This window comes from Salvelinus sp. IW2-2015, linkage group LG6.2 (genome assembly GCF_002910315.2).
Source record: "Salvelinus sp. IW2-2015 linkage group LG6.2, ASM291031v2, whole genome shotgun sequence".
NCBI lineage: Eukaryota > Metazoa > Chordata > Actinopteri > Salmoniformes > Salmonidae > Salvelinus > Salvelinus sp. IW2-2015.
In genome coordinates this window covers 11,284,811-11,305,473 of record NC_036846.1, presented here as the reverse complement: position 1 = coordinate 11,305,473, position 20,663 = coordinate 11,284,811, and the positions used below count along the sequence as shown (strand labels likewise).

General features: G+C 40.8%; 3 protein-coding genes across 3 annotated transcripts; all 3 read left to right on the top strand.

Annotated features, from left to right (window-relative positions):
* The first annotated feature begins 1,052 nt into the window (after window positions 1-1,052).
* On the top strand, window positions 1,053-6,171 carry LOC111965825 (H/ACA ribonucleoprotein complex subunit 1). The gene is made up of 7 exons (XM_023990158.2): window positions 1,053-1,143; window positions 3,765-3,957; window positions 4,184-4,338; window positions 4,528-4,587; window positions 5,027-5,147; window positions 5,259-5,381; window positions 5,492-6,171. The coding sequence occupies exons 2-7, from the start codon at window positions 3,777-3,779 to the stop codon at window positions 5,500-5,502; spliced, it is 651 nt and encodes a 216-aa protein (XP_023845926.1). The 5' UTR covers window positions 1,053-1,143; window positions 3,765-3,776; the 3' UTR covers window positions 5,503-6,171.
* Window positions 6,172-6,402: 231 nt separating this feature from the next.
* On the top strand, window positions 6,403-15,113 carry LOC111965824 (alcohol dehydrogenase class-3). Its single transcript, XM_023990157.2, has 9 exons — window positions 6,403-6,499; window positions 8,548-8,649; window positions 9,270-9,411; window positions 11,334-11,421; window positions 12,151-12,370; window positions 12,676-12,936; window positions 14,312-14,447; window positions 14,641-14,779; window positions 14,915-15,113. Exons 1-9 carry the CDS (start codon window positions 6,482-6,484, stop codon window positions 14,937-14,939), a joined length of 1,131 nt encoding a protein of 376 aa, XP_023845925.1. The 5' UTR covers window positions 6,403-6,481; the 3' UTR covers window positions 14,940-15,113.
* A 586-nt stretch (window positions 15,114-15,699) lies between these two features.
* Window positions 15,700-19,293, top strand: eif4ea (eukaryotic translation initiation factor 4ea). Its single transcript, XM_023990156.2, has 7 exons — window positions 15,700-15,806; window positions 16,315-16,418; window positions 17,304-17,399; window positions 17,502-17,565; window positions 18,245-18,358; window positions 18,686-18,825; window positions 18,938-19,293. The coding sequence occupies exons 1-7, from the start codon at window positions 15,789-15,791 to the stop codon at window positions 19,050-19,052; spliced, it is 651 nt and encodes a 216-aa protein (XP_023845924.1). The 5' UTR covers window positions 15,700-15,788; the 3' UTR covers window positions 19,053-19,293.
* The last annotated feature ends 1,370 nt before the right edge of the window (window positions 19,294-20,663 follow it).

Genomic DNA, 20,663 nt, shown 5'->3' with positions numbered 1-20,663 from the left:
TGGATTTCATGCAGCCTGGTTGTATTTATACCATCCCAGCAGCTATCTTAGAAATATAACTTCGCTCTGTGCTTCTCCCAAGCATGCACTTCGTAGGCTATAGGCTATGGATCATTTGATTGAGACCACACTTAATAGCCTACAGGCGAACATGATATTGAGTGCCCAGTGCCCATCGGATAATCAGGGACGAGGGGCGGCATTAGGGACACATCGATACATAGCCTAATAAGAACGTAATTCTAAAACACTGCCGCCTCTCGTCCCCTATTAAAATAATACTAAATCCTCCCGTTGACTGAAATTGAGAAGAGAAAAAAATCCTCCAGGTAACCATTCTGTAAATGTCGATCTGACCCTAACAAGACAGACACGTCATTGCTTACCTGGCCCTCAATATTCATTATGGCTTCTTCTAGATGAGTCTAGAGGGAAAATGCACATCAACAAGTAGGCTGGTGAATATAAATATATCAAAGATGTACACATTAAACACGATAGCTCTGGTACAGGTTGTTACACGTGGCTTGAGGGTCAAGATGTATGTAACACTCGGGACCACCAGAGCTGTACAAAATTCCAGTTTTACAACAATAAGTCGTTTTTAAAAAGCATTATTGTGAAACAGTCTTATTTCAATTAGCCTACTCTACGTAAAGTATAAATGTATGTCTCAAAAGTATTGTTAACTTGGTAGCAATTCCAGTGTTGTGAGACTTTCTTTTTAGTATCAATTCGCGCGTGTGTTGTGAGCATTTCCTCAGCGTGAATTAAGCACATTTGTTTTACGACAGTCTACGTTTTACGACAGTCCAGTTTTCTTCTGTTTTTCAGTGTGGTCGCTAGTTAACTCAGCCACAAAGTCAGAGCCCATTCCTAAAGCCCATTCCTAAATTTTATTTGATTAAAATCTGATTTTAAACCCAATCACACTGCTAACCGTATGCCTAACATTAATCTTAAATTAAGACCAAAAAACTCATTTTTAGGATATTGGAAATTTAACTTTGTGGCTGTGGTAACTAGTGCTTCAGTTCTGGTTTTGATTTACAGCACCACAAAAAAGCCACATGCGTTTGCATCGCGTGGAAATAGTTTCTGGCACAATTTGCTCCGGCAGCTGATCTTATTTGTTCTACGAAGGTAGCTATGTTTTTCAAATATATATTTTGTGTATTTCATCAGTTGCAAGAGGCTACCACAATGTGCTCAGTAAAGCATAACGTGATAGTCTTTTGATTTGTTGTAAATAAGAAATCCATGTTGGCTAACCCTAGCTAAGTCGAGTTAACTGTTAGCTAGCTTGTTCAATTGATCCCTTCTGTAAAGTTGCAGTGTAACAGTAGTAGCTTAATTTGTTAATGTCAACTAAAACGTTACAGCCATTACAAGTCACTGTACTGATAACTGGTATCACTCGGAAACGTGATATAATGCATCGATCAAGTCAATTAATTAGCTAACTTCTCCGATGCCAAGAGTTCCTTCCAAGGCCCGAGACTTGGTTCATCCAGCCAAGCACTGCTGACGTTATAGTAAAACTACAGTACTTGTATGTTATGTTTTCCTCTCTCAAGTTGTTTTGATTATGAGGGGGTCCCTGATGAATTTATAACAAACGGGGTCCCCAGCCCCAAGAAGGTTTGAGAACCCCTGCGCTAACTACGTAACGTAGCCCCAAAAAGGGGTTCTCAAACCTTTTTGGGGCTGGGGTCCCCGTTTGTTATAAATTCATTTATAGTTTTCAAACTAATTTCCGGCAATTTTACAAATTTTTGTCCCTTGTCAGAGAGCTTTGTTGTTGCAGCGTTAAAGCTAATATCCTGCCATAATACTACACATTTCTACTTTCAGGGTTGATTTGTTATGCTCTGCCCGCTCAGTTTTTCACAAGCAAATGGCCAAACATAGTCAGCTCACCTGCTTTTACTCAATGATTTGAGTTTTAGATCTGAAATGTTTTTATTATAGAAAAAAAATTATTTAAAAAGGAATAGTTTCACCATATGAAAACTAGAGCACGACTGACATGGGACTTTTGGATCCGAGTGAAAATATTAACCAATAACCGATATCTGCTAATATAATAGTAAAAATAGCTGGAATAAAAAATAAAATCAAAAAACTCATAAGCCTGATTTAATCAATTTGAGGAATTAACAATGTAAGCACCACATAAAATTTGAGGTCATCGGTATGACAGTCTTTTAAAATAGAAAATGTGTTACTCTAGTGAAAGGAGGGTAAACTGCACTGATTCCAGCAAAAACATTTACAAGGCTCTGAAGACTGAACTGCCTCATACCAGCCACCTTGAAAACAACAACACAGGACACATTTTCAATGTATTGGTATTTAGCACCAACCCTAAGTGAACGGCATCAAGTACTCTCACAGCTAGTTAGCAGGCTAGATGGTGGCAAAATGTGAATTTGGACCAGTCCCTGACCAATGACATCGCAAACATCAAAACATAGCTACAAAGTGCTGCTTTGTAACCTTCTGTGTTTTTTGGTCTCCCAAAACATTTTAATGACAGAGCTTGAGGAATACCCTTTGCAAACAGCTACTATAACGCACCAGATTTTGCAGGCTTCACCGCTGTAACGGTGCATGTAAAGCACTTGCTTTACTTTTGAGCGTAGCATCCATTGTTTGTCACGTCACCCAACATGACCTGGCAAGCTTCTATCTATTCAGCACTCACCTTAGAAGCAGTAATATAGTTCACTCACCTCTGACTGATGTGTATATAGTTGCGTTGTTGGTATAGTGTCCAGTCTTGCAGTAGAGGGCAAAAGCAACATAGGCTTATAGCCATGCAAAGAGTGCCCTCTTCAGGACAAATAATGAAATGCGAAAATATAATTCTATGAAGAACAGCTTTTTTATCAAGTTATGCGCCAAACACTAAATTTGGCACATTTCCTCTACAGAGATACTGAAAAATAACAACGAGAGAGAGTGAAATCATAGTGGTTTTACATATTACAATAATTTTATAGCCTAGGTTTCATTTACAAACATTGGAGATTCAATAGACACATGCACATTTACGCTGAGTTGCCATCTTCGAGAAACAGAAATTAGCAAAAAGCTGGGATTTGTATTTCATTAATGTTTTATTGAAAAAGTATGGCTTTAAGTATTGACCTTGAGAGAATCAATGTAGTAGGAGCTAGATTCCACAAAGCCTGGTCTCTGCTCCTCTCTGTTGGGGAAATTCATCATAAACTTCCTTCACGATGGAGGTGGTGTTTAGTCCGCTAGTCAAAATGCTGAGTTTTGGCACTTTAGCAAGGCTTTATTCCCCCCTTTTTTTCTTCTTTTTAATACATTTTCCATGTGGTCTATATTAAACGGTACTTAATTTAATATAGCAGGCTTTTCAAGTTCAATATTGGTGCACAATTTCGTGGAACAACCCATTCTATTGTTAGGTCGCTGGTTAGAATTCCTGAGCCAGCAAGGTGAAAATGGATCCCTTGGACAAAATGTAATCTGTCAGTAATATTCGTTTAAAAACTGAGAAATGCATTCATGAAATGTTTTCAAAAATGTATTTTAAAATGTAATTAAAAAAAAAAAAAAATATTACCTTCACGGGACCCCATTTTAGAAACACTGGCGTAGCTAGCTAGTTTTATTATGGCATTTGGAAAAGTTTATTACTGACATTGTTTGAAAAACATATCTAGTCTTTGAAAATGAAATGCAATGAATTGTTGCTATGCCACTTAGCTAATATCATCTATCTATCACAGGCGCACAAGAACATGTCTTTCCGAGGAGGTGGTGGAAGAGGTGGCCGTGGGGGCGGATTCAACCGTGGTGGAGGGGGAAGAGGAGGATACGGTGGTGGTGGAGGATATAGTGGCGGTCGAGGTGGCGGCGGTGGTTTCCGAGGTGGTGGACGAGGAGGCTTCCAGGACTATGGCCCTCCAGAATATGTTGTTGGTAAGATGAATGATTTGGCAATGTGATGATGCACCCATATTGATTAAACACTTTCTCGTGATGTAGGGGGCATTGTTGATGCTTGGCATCCTGAATTTACTCCAGTTGTCTATTAATGTCCATGATGTCTGCCAGGTGTTGCAACCTCTGTTGTCGTAGGTTTACTTGCAGGTGATGATCCATGTTTTTTTCTGTACTGACCATATGTCCTTGTTCTTTCCTCCAGCACTAGGGGAGTTTATGCACCCCTGTGAGGATGAAATTGTGTGCAAGTGTGTAACGGAGGAGAACAAAGTTCCCTACTTCAACGCGCCCGTGTACTTGGAAAACAAGGAGCAGATCGGGAAGGTGGATGAAATCTTCGGTCAGCTACGTGACTTTGTATCCTTTCAATGTTTTGTTGTCTAACCTGTATTGTATTTGTGGTTGATTTATATCATTACATTCTTCAGTGATACAAAATACTACTCTCAATGTAAAAAGTTCCATGCTAAGATAATTGTTCTACTGTTTAACACTGAATTTCATGTCATTTGTGACACTGGTTGGCCCCTTAACCTAAAGCTACAGTATTTCTCTGTCAAACTCTCTGATAATATGAAGGCATCCTCGTTCAAAAAATTACAAAAGGTAAGCTATATCAGTTTGTTACATGTAGCAGAGCTTGACCAGTAGTTGCTTAAGTACTTTTTTTATTTTCTTGTCTATGATACCCAATCTGGCATCAGTGGGGTTATCTGAGAATGAGGAGCTTTGTGAATGGTAGTGCATTCATGCTTCTCGTGCTTTTTGGAACAGAAATTACAGAAACACCTTAACTCTCCTGTCAACCAATCATCATCTTGAATCAAACACAGATTCACAAATCTTTGTTTATCAATTTTTTTTGCAGGAGCTCAGTGCGGCCCCTCTGCACAGCCAATGTGTGCTTCTGTTTTTACCACAGTTGCATCATAATCCCCCTGTGGAACCTTTGCGCCATGGACACTGGATTGACCATAAATCTGCTTTAGTTATTGCATATAAATGTCTTGACCTGTATTGTGTAACAGCATATTCTGGTCCACAGTTCTACGTAGACCCAATGAAACTCCTACCACTACAGAGGTTTCTTCCCAGACCCCCGGGTGAAAAGGGTCCCCCAAGGGGAGGCAGAGGAGGTAGAGGTGGAAGAGGAGGTCCCCGCGGAGGTAAGAGTGAAATGTCAACCGCTCAGCCCCATGGGTGTTTTTTCTCTTGTGAATAAAAGTGGAAGAATGTTAGTCCATTGATATTCAAACAAAATGAATTTGTCCTCCCAGGTGGATTCCGTGGTGGCAGGGGTGGTGGTGACCGTGGCGGGTTTGGAAGAGGAGGCTTCGGTGGTGGGCGGGGAGGAGGAGGATTCAGAGGAAGAGGAGGTGGAGGCGGACGAGGATTTAGAGGTAAGTCCAAATCCTGGAAAAGGAATCCAAGTGACTGTATAGACAATTTTCCGTTTTTAGATTTCATGATGTGTGTTCCTGTGGCGTTGATGCCTTTTTCTGTCATCCAGGTGGCAGATGATGACAAACACTGTATGCCTCGTGGGATCCTCACCAAGTGTCAATCCCTACAGGAAGCAAATCAGTGCGATGCGATGCTGGAGCTTGGCTCTGTTGGACTTGACATGGAGAACGAACATTGCATCTTTTTATACTGCTCAATTATCAATTAGTTTTGTTTTTGTATACCAATCTATGATGTGTAAATTAATGGCTTTTTATTTAATGAACCTTGAAAGCACTCTGCTGTCACAGGGAATAGTATCATTAATATCCAAGTTTTTGCAACTCTTCAACATTGTTCACACTGGATGGTTTTGGGGTACATTTAGGATGTGTCACTGTATTATACTGTTGAATATGATTGAGAGCTTTCATGTTGGAGTGCAATGTTGATAAGAGACAGAAATTGATAATACCTGGAATTTTATAAAACATATAAGGCTTGGTTTTGAAAGTGGAAGATATGATGGACATTAGTATTCATTACAATCAGTGGAAAATATTGTATTTACCCCAGAAATCCAATGTGGTTACAGAGTACTGACACCTTTTGTAAAGAAAAGCCTTTGATTAAACAGTGCTCTGTAGAAGTTTCTCCAGTCTTTATTTGGACATCTAACTTAATGTCTTATTTTTGCTCATGCAAAATAAACAAGTGTTCCAGAATTGGAACAATACCTTCAAATTCCGGGTGATTTTGTGTTTATTTCAACACCTTTTGTCAACTGGTCATGTACCCGAAAGTTGCTGGTTCAAGCATACACCTTCACCAATTGACAATGTGATCTACTGTATAATAAGGTTAGCTATAATTGGATAATATCCTCCAATAAATGTCATGACCGTGTGGAGTCACTGCATATGCGGTTGGCTGAGGATTCCATGGGTTTCCACAAATCATGGAACACATCGTCATGGGCGCCAACACCTATCCTGATTGGTCGAGACGGAAGTTCTTGAACTGCAACCACCCCTTTCTCTCGTGCTGAAGAAAGAACATGGAGGCAGCTGGGAAGGTAAGCTCGAAGTATATGAAAAATCAACATTGTATACGTTTACATTTTGCGCTTTTAAAATGTGCAATGTTAACATTTTGCCGTTGAAACGACATTAAAGCGTGTATTTTGCTCGCAAAGGCAGATTTTGAATGGACAGTGACCTGGCCGTAGAAGTTCCACGTATAGCCAGCGAGCGATTCCAAGAAACATTGTAGTCTTTCATTTTAAGCGGATGTGAATCAAGTTAAACTACCGTTATGCAATTAGAGGGGTCATGGGCTTTGAATGACTTTTTAGGTCGGCTATTGCCTACCTAACTCCACTATTTACGACGGAGTTGTGGGCAGACTGGAGCTCCGATGTCACATACAATTTAAGTTATTAAAAACTAGATTTTAAGCACCCAAAGCTAGCCCGCAATTGAACCATAATATGGATTTACAGTATACGTTCAACATGACAATTCACGTTTCCAACTCAATCATCAAGTTTTCTGACGACAAAACAGTGGTAGGCCTGATTCCCAACAACGACGAGACAGCATAGGTGGAGAGCCCTGGCAGAGTGATGGGAGCAAAAGAAGCTCCACCTAAAAATAATACAAGACTTGAGGAGACAGCAGAAAGTTCACGCTTCATCCACATCGACAGATTGCAGTGGAGAGGGTCAAAAGCTTCAAGTTCATCGGTGTGCACATCACTGACAACCTGAAATGGCCCCTTCACACATACAGTGTGGAGAAGGTGCAACAGCGCCTCTTCAACCTCAGAAGGGTGAAGAAATTCGGCTTGGCCCCCCATGACCCTCACAAGCTTCTACAAATGCACCATTAAGAGCAATTCGTCAGGCTGTATCACCGCCTGGTACGGCAACCACACTGTCAGCAACGCACACTGCCTTCCCTCCAGGATATCTACAGCACCTAATGTCACAGGAAGGCCAATAAGATCATTACTTCAGCCACCCAAACCACGGCCTGTTCACCCTGCTACCATCTAGAAGACGGAGACAGTACAGGTGCATCAATGCTGGAGCTGAGAGACTGGAAAAACAGCTTCTTTCTCCAGGCCACCAGACTGTTAAATATTCACCACTAGCTGGCCTCCGCCCTGAACTTAATCACTGTTACTAGCCGGCTACCACCCGACAACGTAGCCTGCTGTCCTATGTACATAGCAGAGGGGGCAGGTGGGAGGAGCTATAGGAGGAAGGGCTAATTGGAATGGCTGGAATGAAATCAACGGAATGGTACTAATTAAAACACATCACACACATAGAAATAACGTGTTCCATTGATTCCATTCCAGCCATTACAATGTGCCTGTCTTCTTATAGCTCCTCCCACCAGCCTCCTCTGGTACATAGACAAACACTGGTCACTTTATAATAATGTTTACATACTGTTTCACCCACTTTTATATGTATAGATGGTAAGAAATTCCACATGAACTTTTAACAAGGCACACCTATTAATTGAAATGCATTCCAGGTGACTACCTCATGAAGCTGGTTGAGAGAATGCCAAGAGTGTGCAAAGCTGTCAAGGCAAAGGGTGGCTACTTTGAAGAATCTCAAATATAAAGTATATTTTGATAGGTTATGGCCTAATGATTTTATTTCAATTCACTGATTTCCTTATATGAACTGTAACTCAGTAAAACCAATGAAATTGTTCCGTGTTGCATTTATATTTTTGTTCAGTATACTACAATTTATTATGGGTCTTTTTGTGACCATAACTAAAATAGAGAGTAGTAGAGACCACATTGCTTTGGCCTCTCAGGACAGTAACATCAGCTAGAATCACAAACGGTTCATTGCTGTTTCAAGTTGTCTCATGTTCGAACCAGTCCCCTCCAGATTAAACTAGAGATTGTATACTGGTTTTAGTAGGCCTGGCTCTAGACTACAGATTAAAGTCCGTCCAACTGCTAAGAGGCCCAGTCACTGCACATACCACCTTCCTCTCTTCAACTGCACTCACCACAGACGCCACAATCAATCTTCCAAATCATATTTTCTGTGTATGAAGTTGACTGTTGACACACTGGGCTTATCTCTTCCAGGTGATCAAGTGCAAGGCAGCAGTAGCTTGGGAGGCTGGGAAACCTCTGTCCATTGAGGAGGTGGAGGTGGCCCCACCGAAGGCCAACGAAGTACGCATCAAGGTAACCCTTCCCTTTGCCAAAAATGTCTAAGACTAATGCTCCTGTATTGTACTTGTATTACATGTCCAGCAACAACATAACCAACAACCTCATCCTGCAATAGACTGCTGTATCTTTGGTTTGTGTGTGTGAATACAATATATATTCCTAGAACCATGTCAGTGAGCTCTCGATCTGTAAAACATAACATACTGTTTGAGGCAGGCTGCTCTTCGGCAGGGATGAACTGTTCAGCAGCTGGAATACCGTGGGGAGCTTCTTGTGTTTCCCTGTCTCCCCACCCAAATAGATTAATTGGGCCAGCTGTGAGGAAGTCATCTTTGGAATATGTTTAACAGGGCCTATCTGGCCCAGTGTTTAGACTAGAGAATGTCAATATGGTATACTATAAGCATTTTACCACATTCCTCTAATAGCTAGCCGTCTGTCTTGCACCTTTGAGAGAACCATGTGATAGTTTCAATGGTCAACATAGTAGTTGGTATTGTACTGTAGGGAATAGTCCTGGTAGGTTGAGATGTGGTTCAACAATTAGGGATGTTTTAGGCTAGTTGGCACACATGCTTCATAGCCTACTGGGTGTGATGAATGAATTAACTAATGGCAATGTTGTCTTTCAGGTCTTTGCGACAGGGGTTTGTCACACAGATGCCTTCACCTTGAGTGGCAACGACCCCGAGGGACTTTTCCCTGTCATCCTAGGTCATGAGGGCGCCGGGACAGTCGAAAGCGTGGGAGAGGGAGTCACCAAGTTCAAACCAGGTGAGGGACTGTGAATATCAACAAAGGTATTATCCCTAAAACAGCGGTTAGAGTATTGGGCCAGTAACCGAAAGGTCACTGGTTCAAATTCCCGAGCCGACAAGGTGAAAAATCTGTCTGTGTACTTGAGAAAGGCACTTAACCCTAATTTGCACCAGGGGCGCTGTACTACTATGGCTGACCCTGTCAACAACACATTTCACTGCACCTATAGTGTATTCATACCCCTTGACTCATTCCACATTTTGTTGTGTTACAGCCTTAATAGATTCCCCCTCATTAACATAAGTGTTCACACCCCTGAGTCTACATGTTAGAATCACCTTTCGCAGCGATTACAGCTGTGAGTCTTTCTGGGTAAATCTCTAAAAGCTTTGCACACCTGGATTGTACAATATTTGTACATTATTTTTCAGAAAAATATATTTTAAGCTCTGTCAAGTTGGTTGTTGATCATTGCTAGACAGCCATTTTCAATTCTTGCTATAGATTTTCAAGCTGATTTAAGTCAAAACTGTAACTAGTCCACTCAGGAACATTCAATGTTGTCTTGGTAACCAACTCCATTTTATATTTGTCCTTGTGTTTTAGGATCTTGTCCTGCTGAAAGGTGAATTTGTCTCCTAGTGTCTATTGGAAAGAGTTGTTTTTGCATAAAGATAAACGGAATAGAGCTAAGCACAGGCAAAATCCTAGAGGAAAACCTGGCTTTATGCTAAAACAACTCTCTAGTACTTGCCGATGACGAGCATACCCATAACATGATGCAGCCACCGCCATGCTTGAAAATATGAAGAGTGGTACTCTGTGATGTGTTGTCTTGGACTTGCCCCAAGTATAACGCTTTGTATTCAGAACAGACATTTCTTTGCCACGTTTTTGCAGTATTAATTTACTGCCTTTTTGCAAACAGGATGCATGTTTCGGAATATATTTATTATGTACAGGCTTCCTTCTTTTCACTCTATTTAGATTAGTATTGTGGAGTAACTGCAATGTTGTTGAGCCATCCTTAGGAGAAAACTATCATAGCCATTAAAGTCTAACTGTTTTAAAATCACCATTGGCTTTGTGGTGAAATCCCTGAGTGGTTTCTTTCCTCTCCGGCAACTGAGTTAGGAAGGATGCCTGTATCTTTGTAGTGACTGGGTGTATAGATACACCATCTGAAGTGTAATTAATAACTTAACCATGCTCAAAGGGATATTCAATGTCTCTTTTAACCAAAAACTCTTCTACTCTTCTAACTCTTCTACCAAAAAGTGCCCTTTGCGAGGCATTGGAAAACCTCCCTGGTCTTTGTGGCTGAATCTGTGTTTAAAATTCACTGCTCGACTGAGGGACTTTACAGTTATCTGTATGTGTTGGGTACAGAGATGAGGTAGTCATTCAAAAATCAAGTTAAACACTATTATTGCACACACAGTGAGTCCATGCACCTTATTATGTGACCTGTTAAGCAGATTTTTACTCCTGAACTTATTTAGGCTTGCCATAACTAAGGGGTTGAATACTTATTGACTCAAGACTCAGGCTTTTCATTTTTATTAACTTGTAAACATTYCTAAAAACATATTTCCACTTTGACATGATGGGGTATTGTGTGTGTAGGCCAGTGACACAAAATCTACATGTATTTCCTTTTATATTCAGGCTGTAACACAACAAAATGTGGAAAAAGTCAAGGGCTGCGAATACTTTCTGAAGGCTCTGTATCTTGTGTATGTGACTATAAAAAAACGTTTTTATTTTATTTTAGCCCAGGACTAACATGCCAGAATCAAATAATACAAGGACTTGATCAGTTGAATCAGATGACCAGTCGAATCAGATGTTTTGGTACTGGGCTGGAATGAAATTATGTTTGAATTAAATCGTCCTCCTGAACTGTCTCCTTACTAAAAGTCATTTTTATTTCCTAGGTGACACTGTCATCCCATTGTATGTGCCACAGTGTGGTGAGTGCAAATTCTGCAAAAACCCCAAGACCAACCTCTGCGGGAAGATCAGGTAACTAGAAGGGAATCTGGCCATTAGTGCAGGATGAGTCAATTATAGCTTGGAAGGTTGAGGTCAAGCTCATTCTATTTTCAAAGTCAGCCAGGTAGGCAGTGAAGGACTGAGCATATTTGTAATGACAGTTAGAATAATCTCAGATATAGTAGGAACGTATCCTACTCCAGTCTTGGGATTGAAATAGCTGCTGTGCGGGCGAAGAAGCAACCAGTGTTGCGAACACCAACATTGCAACTTAAACCAAATCAAGGCCAAAAATGTTTCACTCCGGGGGGGGGGGGGGACATCCTGCGCGCGTGCGCACGCACTACATCTGTTTCTATGGGCACAAGCACTGTTCATGACAGAAACAGTTTACACCCCTGTTGGTGGAGAGAATTTTGCCGGTTTAAAGCTTGTTTCCTGCAATTCTACGTGTTTTGTCATGGGGGCGCAAAGAAAATGTTGTTTTAATGCAAATTTTCTTTTTCTTTTTTTTCACGTCTAATGTGTATTCATGTGATATTTGGGTGACAAAATTGCTAAAAAACCTAAATAAAACAAGGTTAGCTGACATTGGCTAGTTGATCTGGACATTTCGGACAAGTTATAATTAGCCCTCTAAGCTATGCAATGACTAACATGACAAGATCAACTGATGATGTACTACCCAATTTTGAAATTGCACCTTGTGCATTATACTATTACAACTGGCTGTTACTGATAATCATTCGCCCCCTCCAGACTAACCCAGGGCCGGGGTCTGATGCCTGACAACACCTCGCGGTTCACCTGCAAGGGCAAGCAGCTGTTCCACTTCATGGGGACCAGCACCTTCTCTGAGTACACAGTGGTGGCCGACATCTCGTTGGCCAAGGTGGATGAGAAGGCCCCCCTGGACAAGGTGTGCTTGCTGGGCTGCGGCATCTCCACGGGCTACGGAGCTGCCCTCAACACTGCCAAGGTTGGTGGGTGACGCCAGGCTGCAAGACAAAGTACCTTGTCTAGAAGTGGAAAGCACAAGCGAAGAGTTACAGCTTTGTGTCATTTGTTTGATCACTTTGTTTTCTATCCTCTGTAAAGTAACTTTCCAATCGTGCAAATACTTAGTTAATATGTCCACTGGTTTCAAATTTAGGAAAGCAAATGAATAGGCAATGATCATAATAACACACATCTGACACTAAAACTGTATCACATTGTTTTACTGACAAAAGCCATTTACTGACAAAAGCCATTCTGTCTCTTGCGTTCCCAACCTACCTCCAGGTTGAGCCTGGCTCCACCTGTGCCATTTTTGGCCTGGGCGCCATCGGCCTTGCCGTCATCATGGGCTGCAAGGTTGCCGGGGCGACCAGGATAATCGGCGTGGACATAAACCCAGACAAGTTTGACAAGGGCAAAGAGTTTGGGGCCACTGAGTTGGTGAACCCCAAGGACCACAGCAAGCCCATCCAGGAGGTGCTGGTGGAGATGACCGACGGTGGGGTGGACTACTCCTTTGAATGCATCGGCAACGTGGCTGTTATGGTAAGACTCCATTTAATAAAGTTAATAATGTCACGTTAATAAATTATTTTGCTGTCTCTCAATTCAATTATCTTCTTATGTCTCTTCCTTCACCAGAGAATAGTTTTTTCAGACGATATGAACAGAAAATATTTTATATTTATATGGAACAATAAAACTGAGAATATTTTTATAAAATATGTTACTGATTTCAAGAGGGTGGGCTAAAACGGACTCATTTAAAGGCCCTGGATGTGACCTTGAAGGTGTCCTGGATACAGAAACTATATTCCAATCCAAACTGGATTTCAGCTAAATTAACTAAATGCGCCATTCTGATTTTCACACAAAACCTCCTACCTTTTCTTAAACATTTCTCTACCAAAACAACAGTATTTTTAGCAGTGCATCTCCATTCCTCCAGGAGGCAATAAAAGCATGGTTACAGTTACAATTCTATCTACCTGAAAACCCTGAGGAAATTCTTCAGCAACTTATTTGGTACAACACAAATATTGAAATTGATGGACAACCTCTTTTTTGGCAACCTTTTATTTAAAAACACATTTATTTTCTAAATGACTTTGTGGACAAGGATGGAACGTTGCTTGATTTTGGAACATTGTGTCGAACATATATTTGAACAAGTCATATATGCTGAGTTGGTGTCTGCTATACCCCTCACATGGAAGGTTAAGATGAAGATAGAAAAGCACAACATAACTGTGTGCCGTCCTTGCTACAGGTTCTAGGCTGGCTTTCCCATCACTCCATCAAGCAACATATTAACCCTCAGCTTATCATCTTTGGTGACCTCAATGTCCATAGTTATTCAATTAACAACACAATATTTTCTGCTAGGTAAAATATTAATATTCAAAACACCCAACCTTTTTAAACAATTTGTTAAGACACCGATTCATCCTTGAAAGTACAATTACTATTAGAAAACAGAAAATTCAACAGCATCAAAGAAAGTGGGAGTGTTGGTTAACTCTTTAGGCATGTTTATTTGACTAAGTTGACTAGAGTTCTATTGAACAATGTTAATTAAAGCAAATATACTGTATGTTATTATAAGGGCAAAATGTTCCGTATGCCATGGAATGTAAGCTAACAATGTTTTGTCCTTATTTTTGTATTAGGCTACGCCATGGCATTGTTGTATTGTGTCTTTCTGTCTATTGTTATGTACATTGTCCTCAGTTCTTATGGTTGTCTAACAAAATAAAGACACTCTCCAACACTATGGAAGGTGTTATACTCTTCACCACCAGAGGTCACTGTGGGGGGTACTTCCTGCTTGGACCACATCTGCAAAATACATGTCACTTTGCTAAGCAGATGAGTATTTAGGGAAGCCAATCTAATGATTATGCTCAATTTGTTGTTTCAGAGGGCAGCTCTGGAGGCGTGCCACAAAGGCTGGGGCGAGAGCATCATCATCGGGGTGGCAGGCGCGGGACAGGAGATCTCCACACGTCCGTTCCAGCTGGTTACCGGTCGTGTGTGGAGGGGCACAGCATTTGGAGGTTAATGTCGTGGATTATTTTCATAAGGAAACTTGCCTTTTTTGACGTAAATGTATTTTACTCTGTAAAGTCACCTGTTTTTTGAATAAATGAGCAGTAATGTGGCATTAGTTATGAGACTTTTTTTATGGAAGTATGATAAGTAAGGTAATGCATAGATTCTTCATTATGTTTTCCTGTTCCTTTGTCCCAGGTTGGAAGAGTGTGGATAGCGTCCCCAAACTAGTGACTGACTACATGAACAAGAAGCTGAAGGTGGATGAGTTTGTGACCCACACCTTGCCCTTTGACCAGATCAATGAGGGCTTTGACCTCATGCATGCTGGAAAGAGGTAAATAGATCAGGTGTTGCATCATATTACATCAGTGTGATGTTAGTTTATAAAAATATATACTTCCAACACAAAGTATATTAAAGGCCTTTAAAGCCGTATGCTAATAACCGTATTTTAATTTGTCCTTTACAGTATCCGTACCGTCTTGAAGTTCTGAAGTGCCTCCCTGCCATGTTGAGCATCACACTCACCTCCAGGCCTTTATAAAACAATCACCTTTCATACACTGTAGCACTTAACCCTGTGCACTTAATGTCATTCAACTTTCAGAATTAGCTCTCCAGTCCAGTTGCGTACAGATGTGGCTCTGTCCATGTCAATTAGGATCAATAAACATTTTCAAAAAAAGCAATAGTCCTCTCTTCTGTTTTCTTTACAGTTTGAAATGAAATGTGCCATAGGTACTGGCTATACTTTTGAAAATATATTTTTTTTCTGGATGACTCAGAAATTGGACAAAGGGCTTTCCAGACTAAATCTCAACCATTTAATCCTATTGAAATCTGGCAATCATCTGGTTTACTTATGGTTTACTTTTTGATTGATCATGGATGCATCATTGATAGGGACTTAACAGGTAAAATATGATGGAGCAAAACAACGTAGGCACTATTTTGAGCAGAATATTGGCATGTTTTGATATGGACTTATGTAGTAAGATTGTCACGGAGTCACCCTGGTATCAAAGCATATGAAAATGCATGCACTGATTAATGGAGACTAAATAAAATGTCTGCATTGTGTACAGATGAAGTGGTAATAAAATAGGTGGGTAAACCCTAATGCCTTAAACTAGTGTAAAAATAAAACGATTCACAAAATAAATAGTGGTCATAGACTTAATTACTGTACTTTGCAAGTGTTCCAAGCAATTTTGAAGTTGGAAGAGCTCACATCTGTGAGCATGCGCAGTTAGGTTTACCATACTTGGTTGTCACGTTGGAAAGCGCAATCCAATCCGCTTTTATGTTTCACATTACAGAATTGTGAATCAGATAATCAGAAGATGGCGACAGCTGAGTCGGTGAGTGATTGCATTAACTCTACATTTTGTAAGATAACGGGCAGTTTTAGGTTACAGTTATACACAAATATATAAAATGTGATATATTAGCTAGTGATGCAAATGTATGGTGGGTGTTGCTGCGAGTGCACGACCACCGCAAATGTGAGAATGATTGTTGGAATGTTCGGCTCTTCGAGGGCTCCTAAGTGAACCACGAGCTGTCGCTAGCTAATCGATTGTGCATGCTGGAGTTGGGGATATAGCAAGTTACAAGACGTCTCAATGTTAGTCACTATACCTTCATAAGTATTGAAGGTAAAAAATATCTATGCCCAGCAGTGTCAACCGTTAACAGTATTAGTAACAGGCATGATCGCCACCGCCCCTTCAAGAAAGGTGGCTAGCGTGTTGACCTTCTTGGTGCGTTCCAGGGACAAGTTGCGCCAGTTGGGTGTTTAAAAAAAAAAGAAGAAGGTTTATCTCAAATGCTAGGTCGCTTTTTGAGATCTCTTCCCCATCTCTCCAGGAATCAAGTTTGAATCCCCCTAATTCCGAGGGGGAAAAAAGTGAAGCAACTGGTCAAGAAGTTGTAAATCCTGAAGATTACATCAAACATCCACTACAAAATAGGTAAGTACTATAGCTACTTACCTAGCTAGTTCCACATGAAAATACACAACTAGCTATATCCATTGGGATATCAGTATGCACTAATGTTAATGCCTGACTATGGTTTCTACCAGTCTTGTCAGGCATGGGTTAAAATATTACAGGAAGCACTGTATATCCCTAAGTGTACTGTGGTGCTTATCTGCACCATTATCCACAGACCACTTGCCCTGTTACCACAAGGTTGCTGGTTCAAGTACTGCTCATCTTATTATATGCCATATAACAGACACTTTTATCCAAAGCGTCTTAGTCATGAGTGAATGCATTTTACATATGGGTGGCCCCAGCGGGAATCAAACCCACAACCTTTGGCATTGCAAGCGCCATGCTCTACCAGCCACACAGGACCAACATCTTCTCCCTCAATCGCTACACAATATGTAAGAAACGTACATAGTAAACTGAAAACTGTCATAAGGTTGACTGGGAGTGTGTTTTGCCTGATGCATTGTCAATATACGCTTATAGGCTATAGACAGGTTGGTTGTTCAGCAACAAAACCGACGCATGTGCAACTATGGGGCAAAACTGACAGGGTTGGCTTAGAACGTTGACATGTAAACTATATTTAGTCGCCAAATGTTCATTGAAAATATAAATACATTTGCACAATGAGCTCTTGTCTTTCAAATACATCGTTGTTGGTTAGCTAGCTAGTGAATTCTTGCCATATTAGCATTGCCATGAAATCAGTCAAAACACCTGTTGCTAGCTATCTGACCGTTCAGAATCGTAACAAATCATGGCTTCCGGCCACATTGATGCTCACACATTATTTTTGTGACGTCAGCCAATCCATCTATAGTGTTGACATAAAATCGTTGTATTTTGTTTGCTATGCAGATGGGCTCTGTGGTTCTTTAAGAATGACAAAACGAAAACCTGGCAAGCAAACCTCCGTCTCATCTCCAAGTTTGACACAGTGGAAGACTTCTGGGCGTAAGTATTTTATTGTAGAAAGTCACCTACAACATCTTACATATATTCAGACTCTGAGCGTCTTACTGCGTCACTACTATGCCTTTCCTCCTGTTTTCCCAGTCTGTATAATCACATCCAACTATCAAGTAACTTGATCTCCGGCTGTGACTACTCACTTTTCAAGGTACGGATGATTTTTCCCTATCTGTAATCTCACACATGCTCCTTTTTCTTCCATACCCTTTTCTACATCCATAACAGCACATTTTTCTCGAGGTTGTGGCCAGTAGCAGCAACCAATGAATTGTCCATAAAACAATTATGTTAATTCACAAATTCAGTTGAGTTATTGACTTGCTCAGTGCCTTTTAGACAGAGGGCTACACTATGACAGCGAGTTGTCATGTCTCCCAAGGTCTCGTTTCAGCCTGTGGCTTTAGCTTTCACTGCAAGGGTTATGACCCCACCCAAGGAGGTCAGTCTGCCCTAAATAGACCACTACTCTATCAGTCATAATTCAATGTCATGATCTTATACTAGTATTGGTTGGCTGCTTTTCACTTCAGTCAGCTTTCAGTTCCATTCCTTATGTCGAACTAGATTTCAGTTTTAGGTTTCATCTATTCCTCTTAAGTAACAACCAAACGAACAGAGTTGTTCTTGGGTATAGCTTAATCCCTTTATCTGAAAACGAGTTTAATCCAAAGCTCATCTATCATGTAGTATCAAGTTCTGCAACCAAAACAAGCAAATGTCGAGGCTGATCTTTGCAGACAAGTACCCCCTGACCTATAAAGGCAAAAAAAGTCATGAATTGAACTTTGCCCTTTAACCCCAGAGTCTGGTCTGTTTTTGTGCTGCAGGATGGTATCGAGCCCATGTGGGAGGACGAGAGGAACAAGCGTGGTGGCAGGTGGCTCATCACACTTTCCAAACAGCAGCGCAGGGCCGACCTCGACCGCTTCTGGCTGGAAACGGTTAGTACCCCACCCCTACAGGTCTGATTACACGCACAAAGGGCATAACTACACAAAGATGTATTAACTATTTGTATGTAACCCTACTCTGTAAAGGTTGGTGTATTTATCTCATGTTAAGTGTGTGGGACATAACTCTGCTATCTAGTGGCCTGTCTCTCACACACACACACACACACACACAATATATATATTCACACAGCCCTTTTCCCAGAAGTACACATCTACAAATGCGTTACTTGGACATGCAATATATGTCTCAGAAAGTTGATTATGTCTAGCTGTCATTAAAGTATTAAAACATCTGGCTGTCCATGTGCGTTTCAGCTCCTGTGCCTAGTGGGCGAAGCCTTCGATGACCACAGTGATGATGTATGCGGGGCAGTAGTCAACATCCGAACAAAAGGAGACAAACTTGCGATATGGACAACAGACTACGAAAACAAGGATGCCATTACACACATAGGGTGAGCCGGCGTCGCCATACCATTTAGTTAGCCCAGAAAGATGTTGACCATCTCTTGTTTTTATCCATATCCAGATATTTTTACTAGACTGTGTATTTTCCCCCCTCTGTAGACAAGGGTGGAAGGAGAGGTTAGGTGTGCCACACAAGGTGATCATCGGATATCAATCACACGCGGACACTGCCACCAAGAGTGGTTCCACCACCAAGAACAAGTTTGTTGTCTAAGGAGTTTTTTTTGTTGGTTGGTTGTTTTTCCTTTCCGTTTCCATGGCGTTTGTTGAAATGCTGTTGCGATGTTTAATCTGCTACCCAATTGAAACCAAAGCTTCAACACAGACAATTGCCTTTATTCAATCAATTACAATATGATTTCACGACAAAATGGTCTCATTCATATTTGCCCTGAAACAAACCTATACCTTCGATGAAGGGTGGGAATAACCATGAGAATTGAAATACCCCCCAAAAAGTTAACCATGTTCTTTTTTTATGAGCCATTTCACTTTTCTTACTGAGGATATACTAGTTGGCTTTTTGTTGATATGTTTTATATTTAACAGCATCACACTCGTAGCTGCCAGGGATTTCTCTGCGTAAGCGTGTTTTTGGGATGCCTAATTCCAAACTGTAAAAAAATATATATATATTAGTACCAGTCAAAATTTTGGACACACCTACTCATTCAAGGGTTTTTCTATATTTTTACTATTTTATACTTTGTAAAATAATAGTGAAGACATCAACTATAAAATAACACATATGGAATCATGTGGTAACCAAAAAAGTGTTAAACAAATCAAAATATATTTTATATTTAAGATTCTTCAAAGTAGCCACCCTTTGCCTTGATGACAGCTTTGCACACACTTGGCATTCTCTCAACCAGCTTCATCTGAAATGCTTTTTTTTTCATCTGGAATGCAGTCTTGACAAATGCTGAGCACTATAATACATTTTCGGAATGTAAAATTGCTTTCAGTGTAAACTTAAACAGCAAAAACCAAATAAGGATATATAAAATATGTTTTTTATTTATTTAATATAATCTATCAATCATCAAAATAAACGCTGAACAGTCAGGAGAATAATAACATATTCCCAAACCATCTCAATTGGGTTGAGGTCGGGTGATTGTGGATGCCAGATCATCTGATGCAGCACTCCATCACTCCTCCTTGGTCAAATAGCCCTTACACAGCCTGGAGGTGTGTTTTGGGTCATTGTCCTGTTGAAAAACAAATGATAGTCCCACTAAGCGCAAACCAGATAGGATGGCGTATTGCTGCAGAATGTTGTGGTAGCCATGCTGGTTAAGCGTGCCTTGAATTCTTAATAAATCACTGACTGTCCCCAGCAAAGCACTGTCACACGACCTCGTCCATGCTTCACGTTGGGAACCACACAGGCACAGATGATCTGTTCACCTACACTTTGTCTCACAAAGACACAGCGGTTGGATGCAAAAATCTCAAATTTGGACTCATCAGACCAAAGGACAGATTTCCACCGGTCTAATGTCCATTGCTTGTGTTTCTTGGCCCAAGCAAGTCTGTTCTTCTGTTTGGCGAAGGCCTGATTCACGCAGTCTCCTCTGAACAGTTGATGTTGAGATGTCTGTTACTTGAACTCTGTGAAGCATTTATTTGGGCAGCAATTTCTGAGGCTGTTAACTACTGAACTTATCCTCTGCAGCAGAGGTAACTCTGGGTCTTCCTTTCCTGTGGCGGTACTCATGAGAGCCAGTTTAATCATAGTGCTTGATGGTTTTTGCGACTGCACTTGAAGACACTTTCAAAGTTGATAGTTTCCGTATTGACTGACTGTCTTAAAGTAATG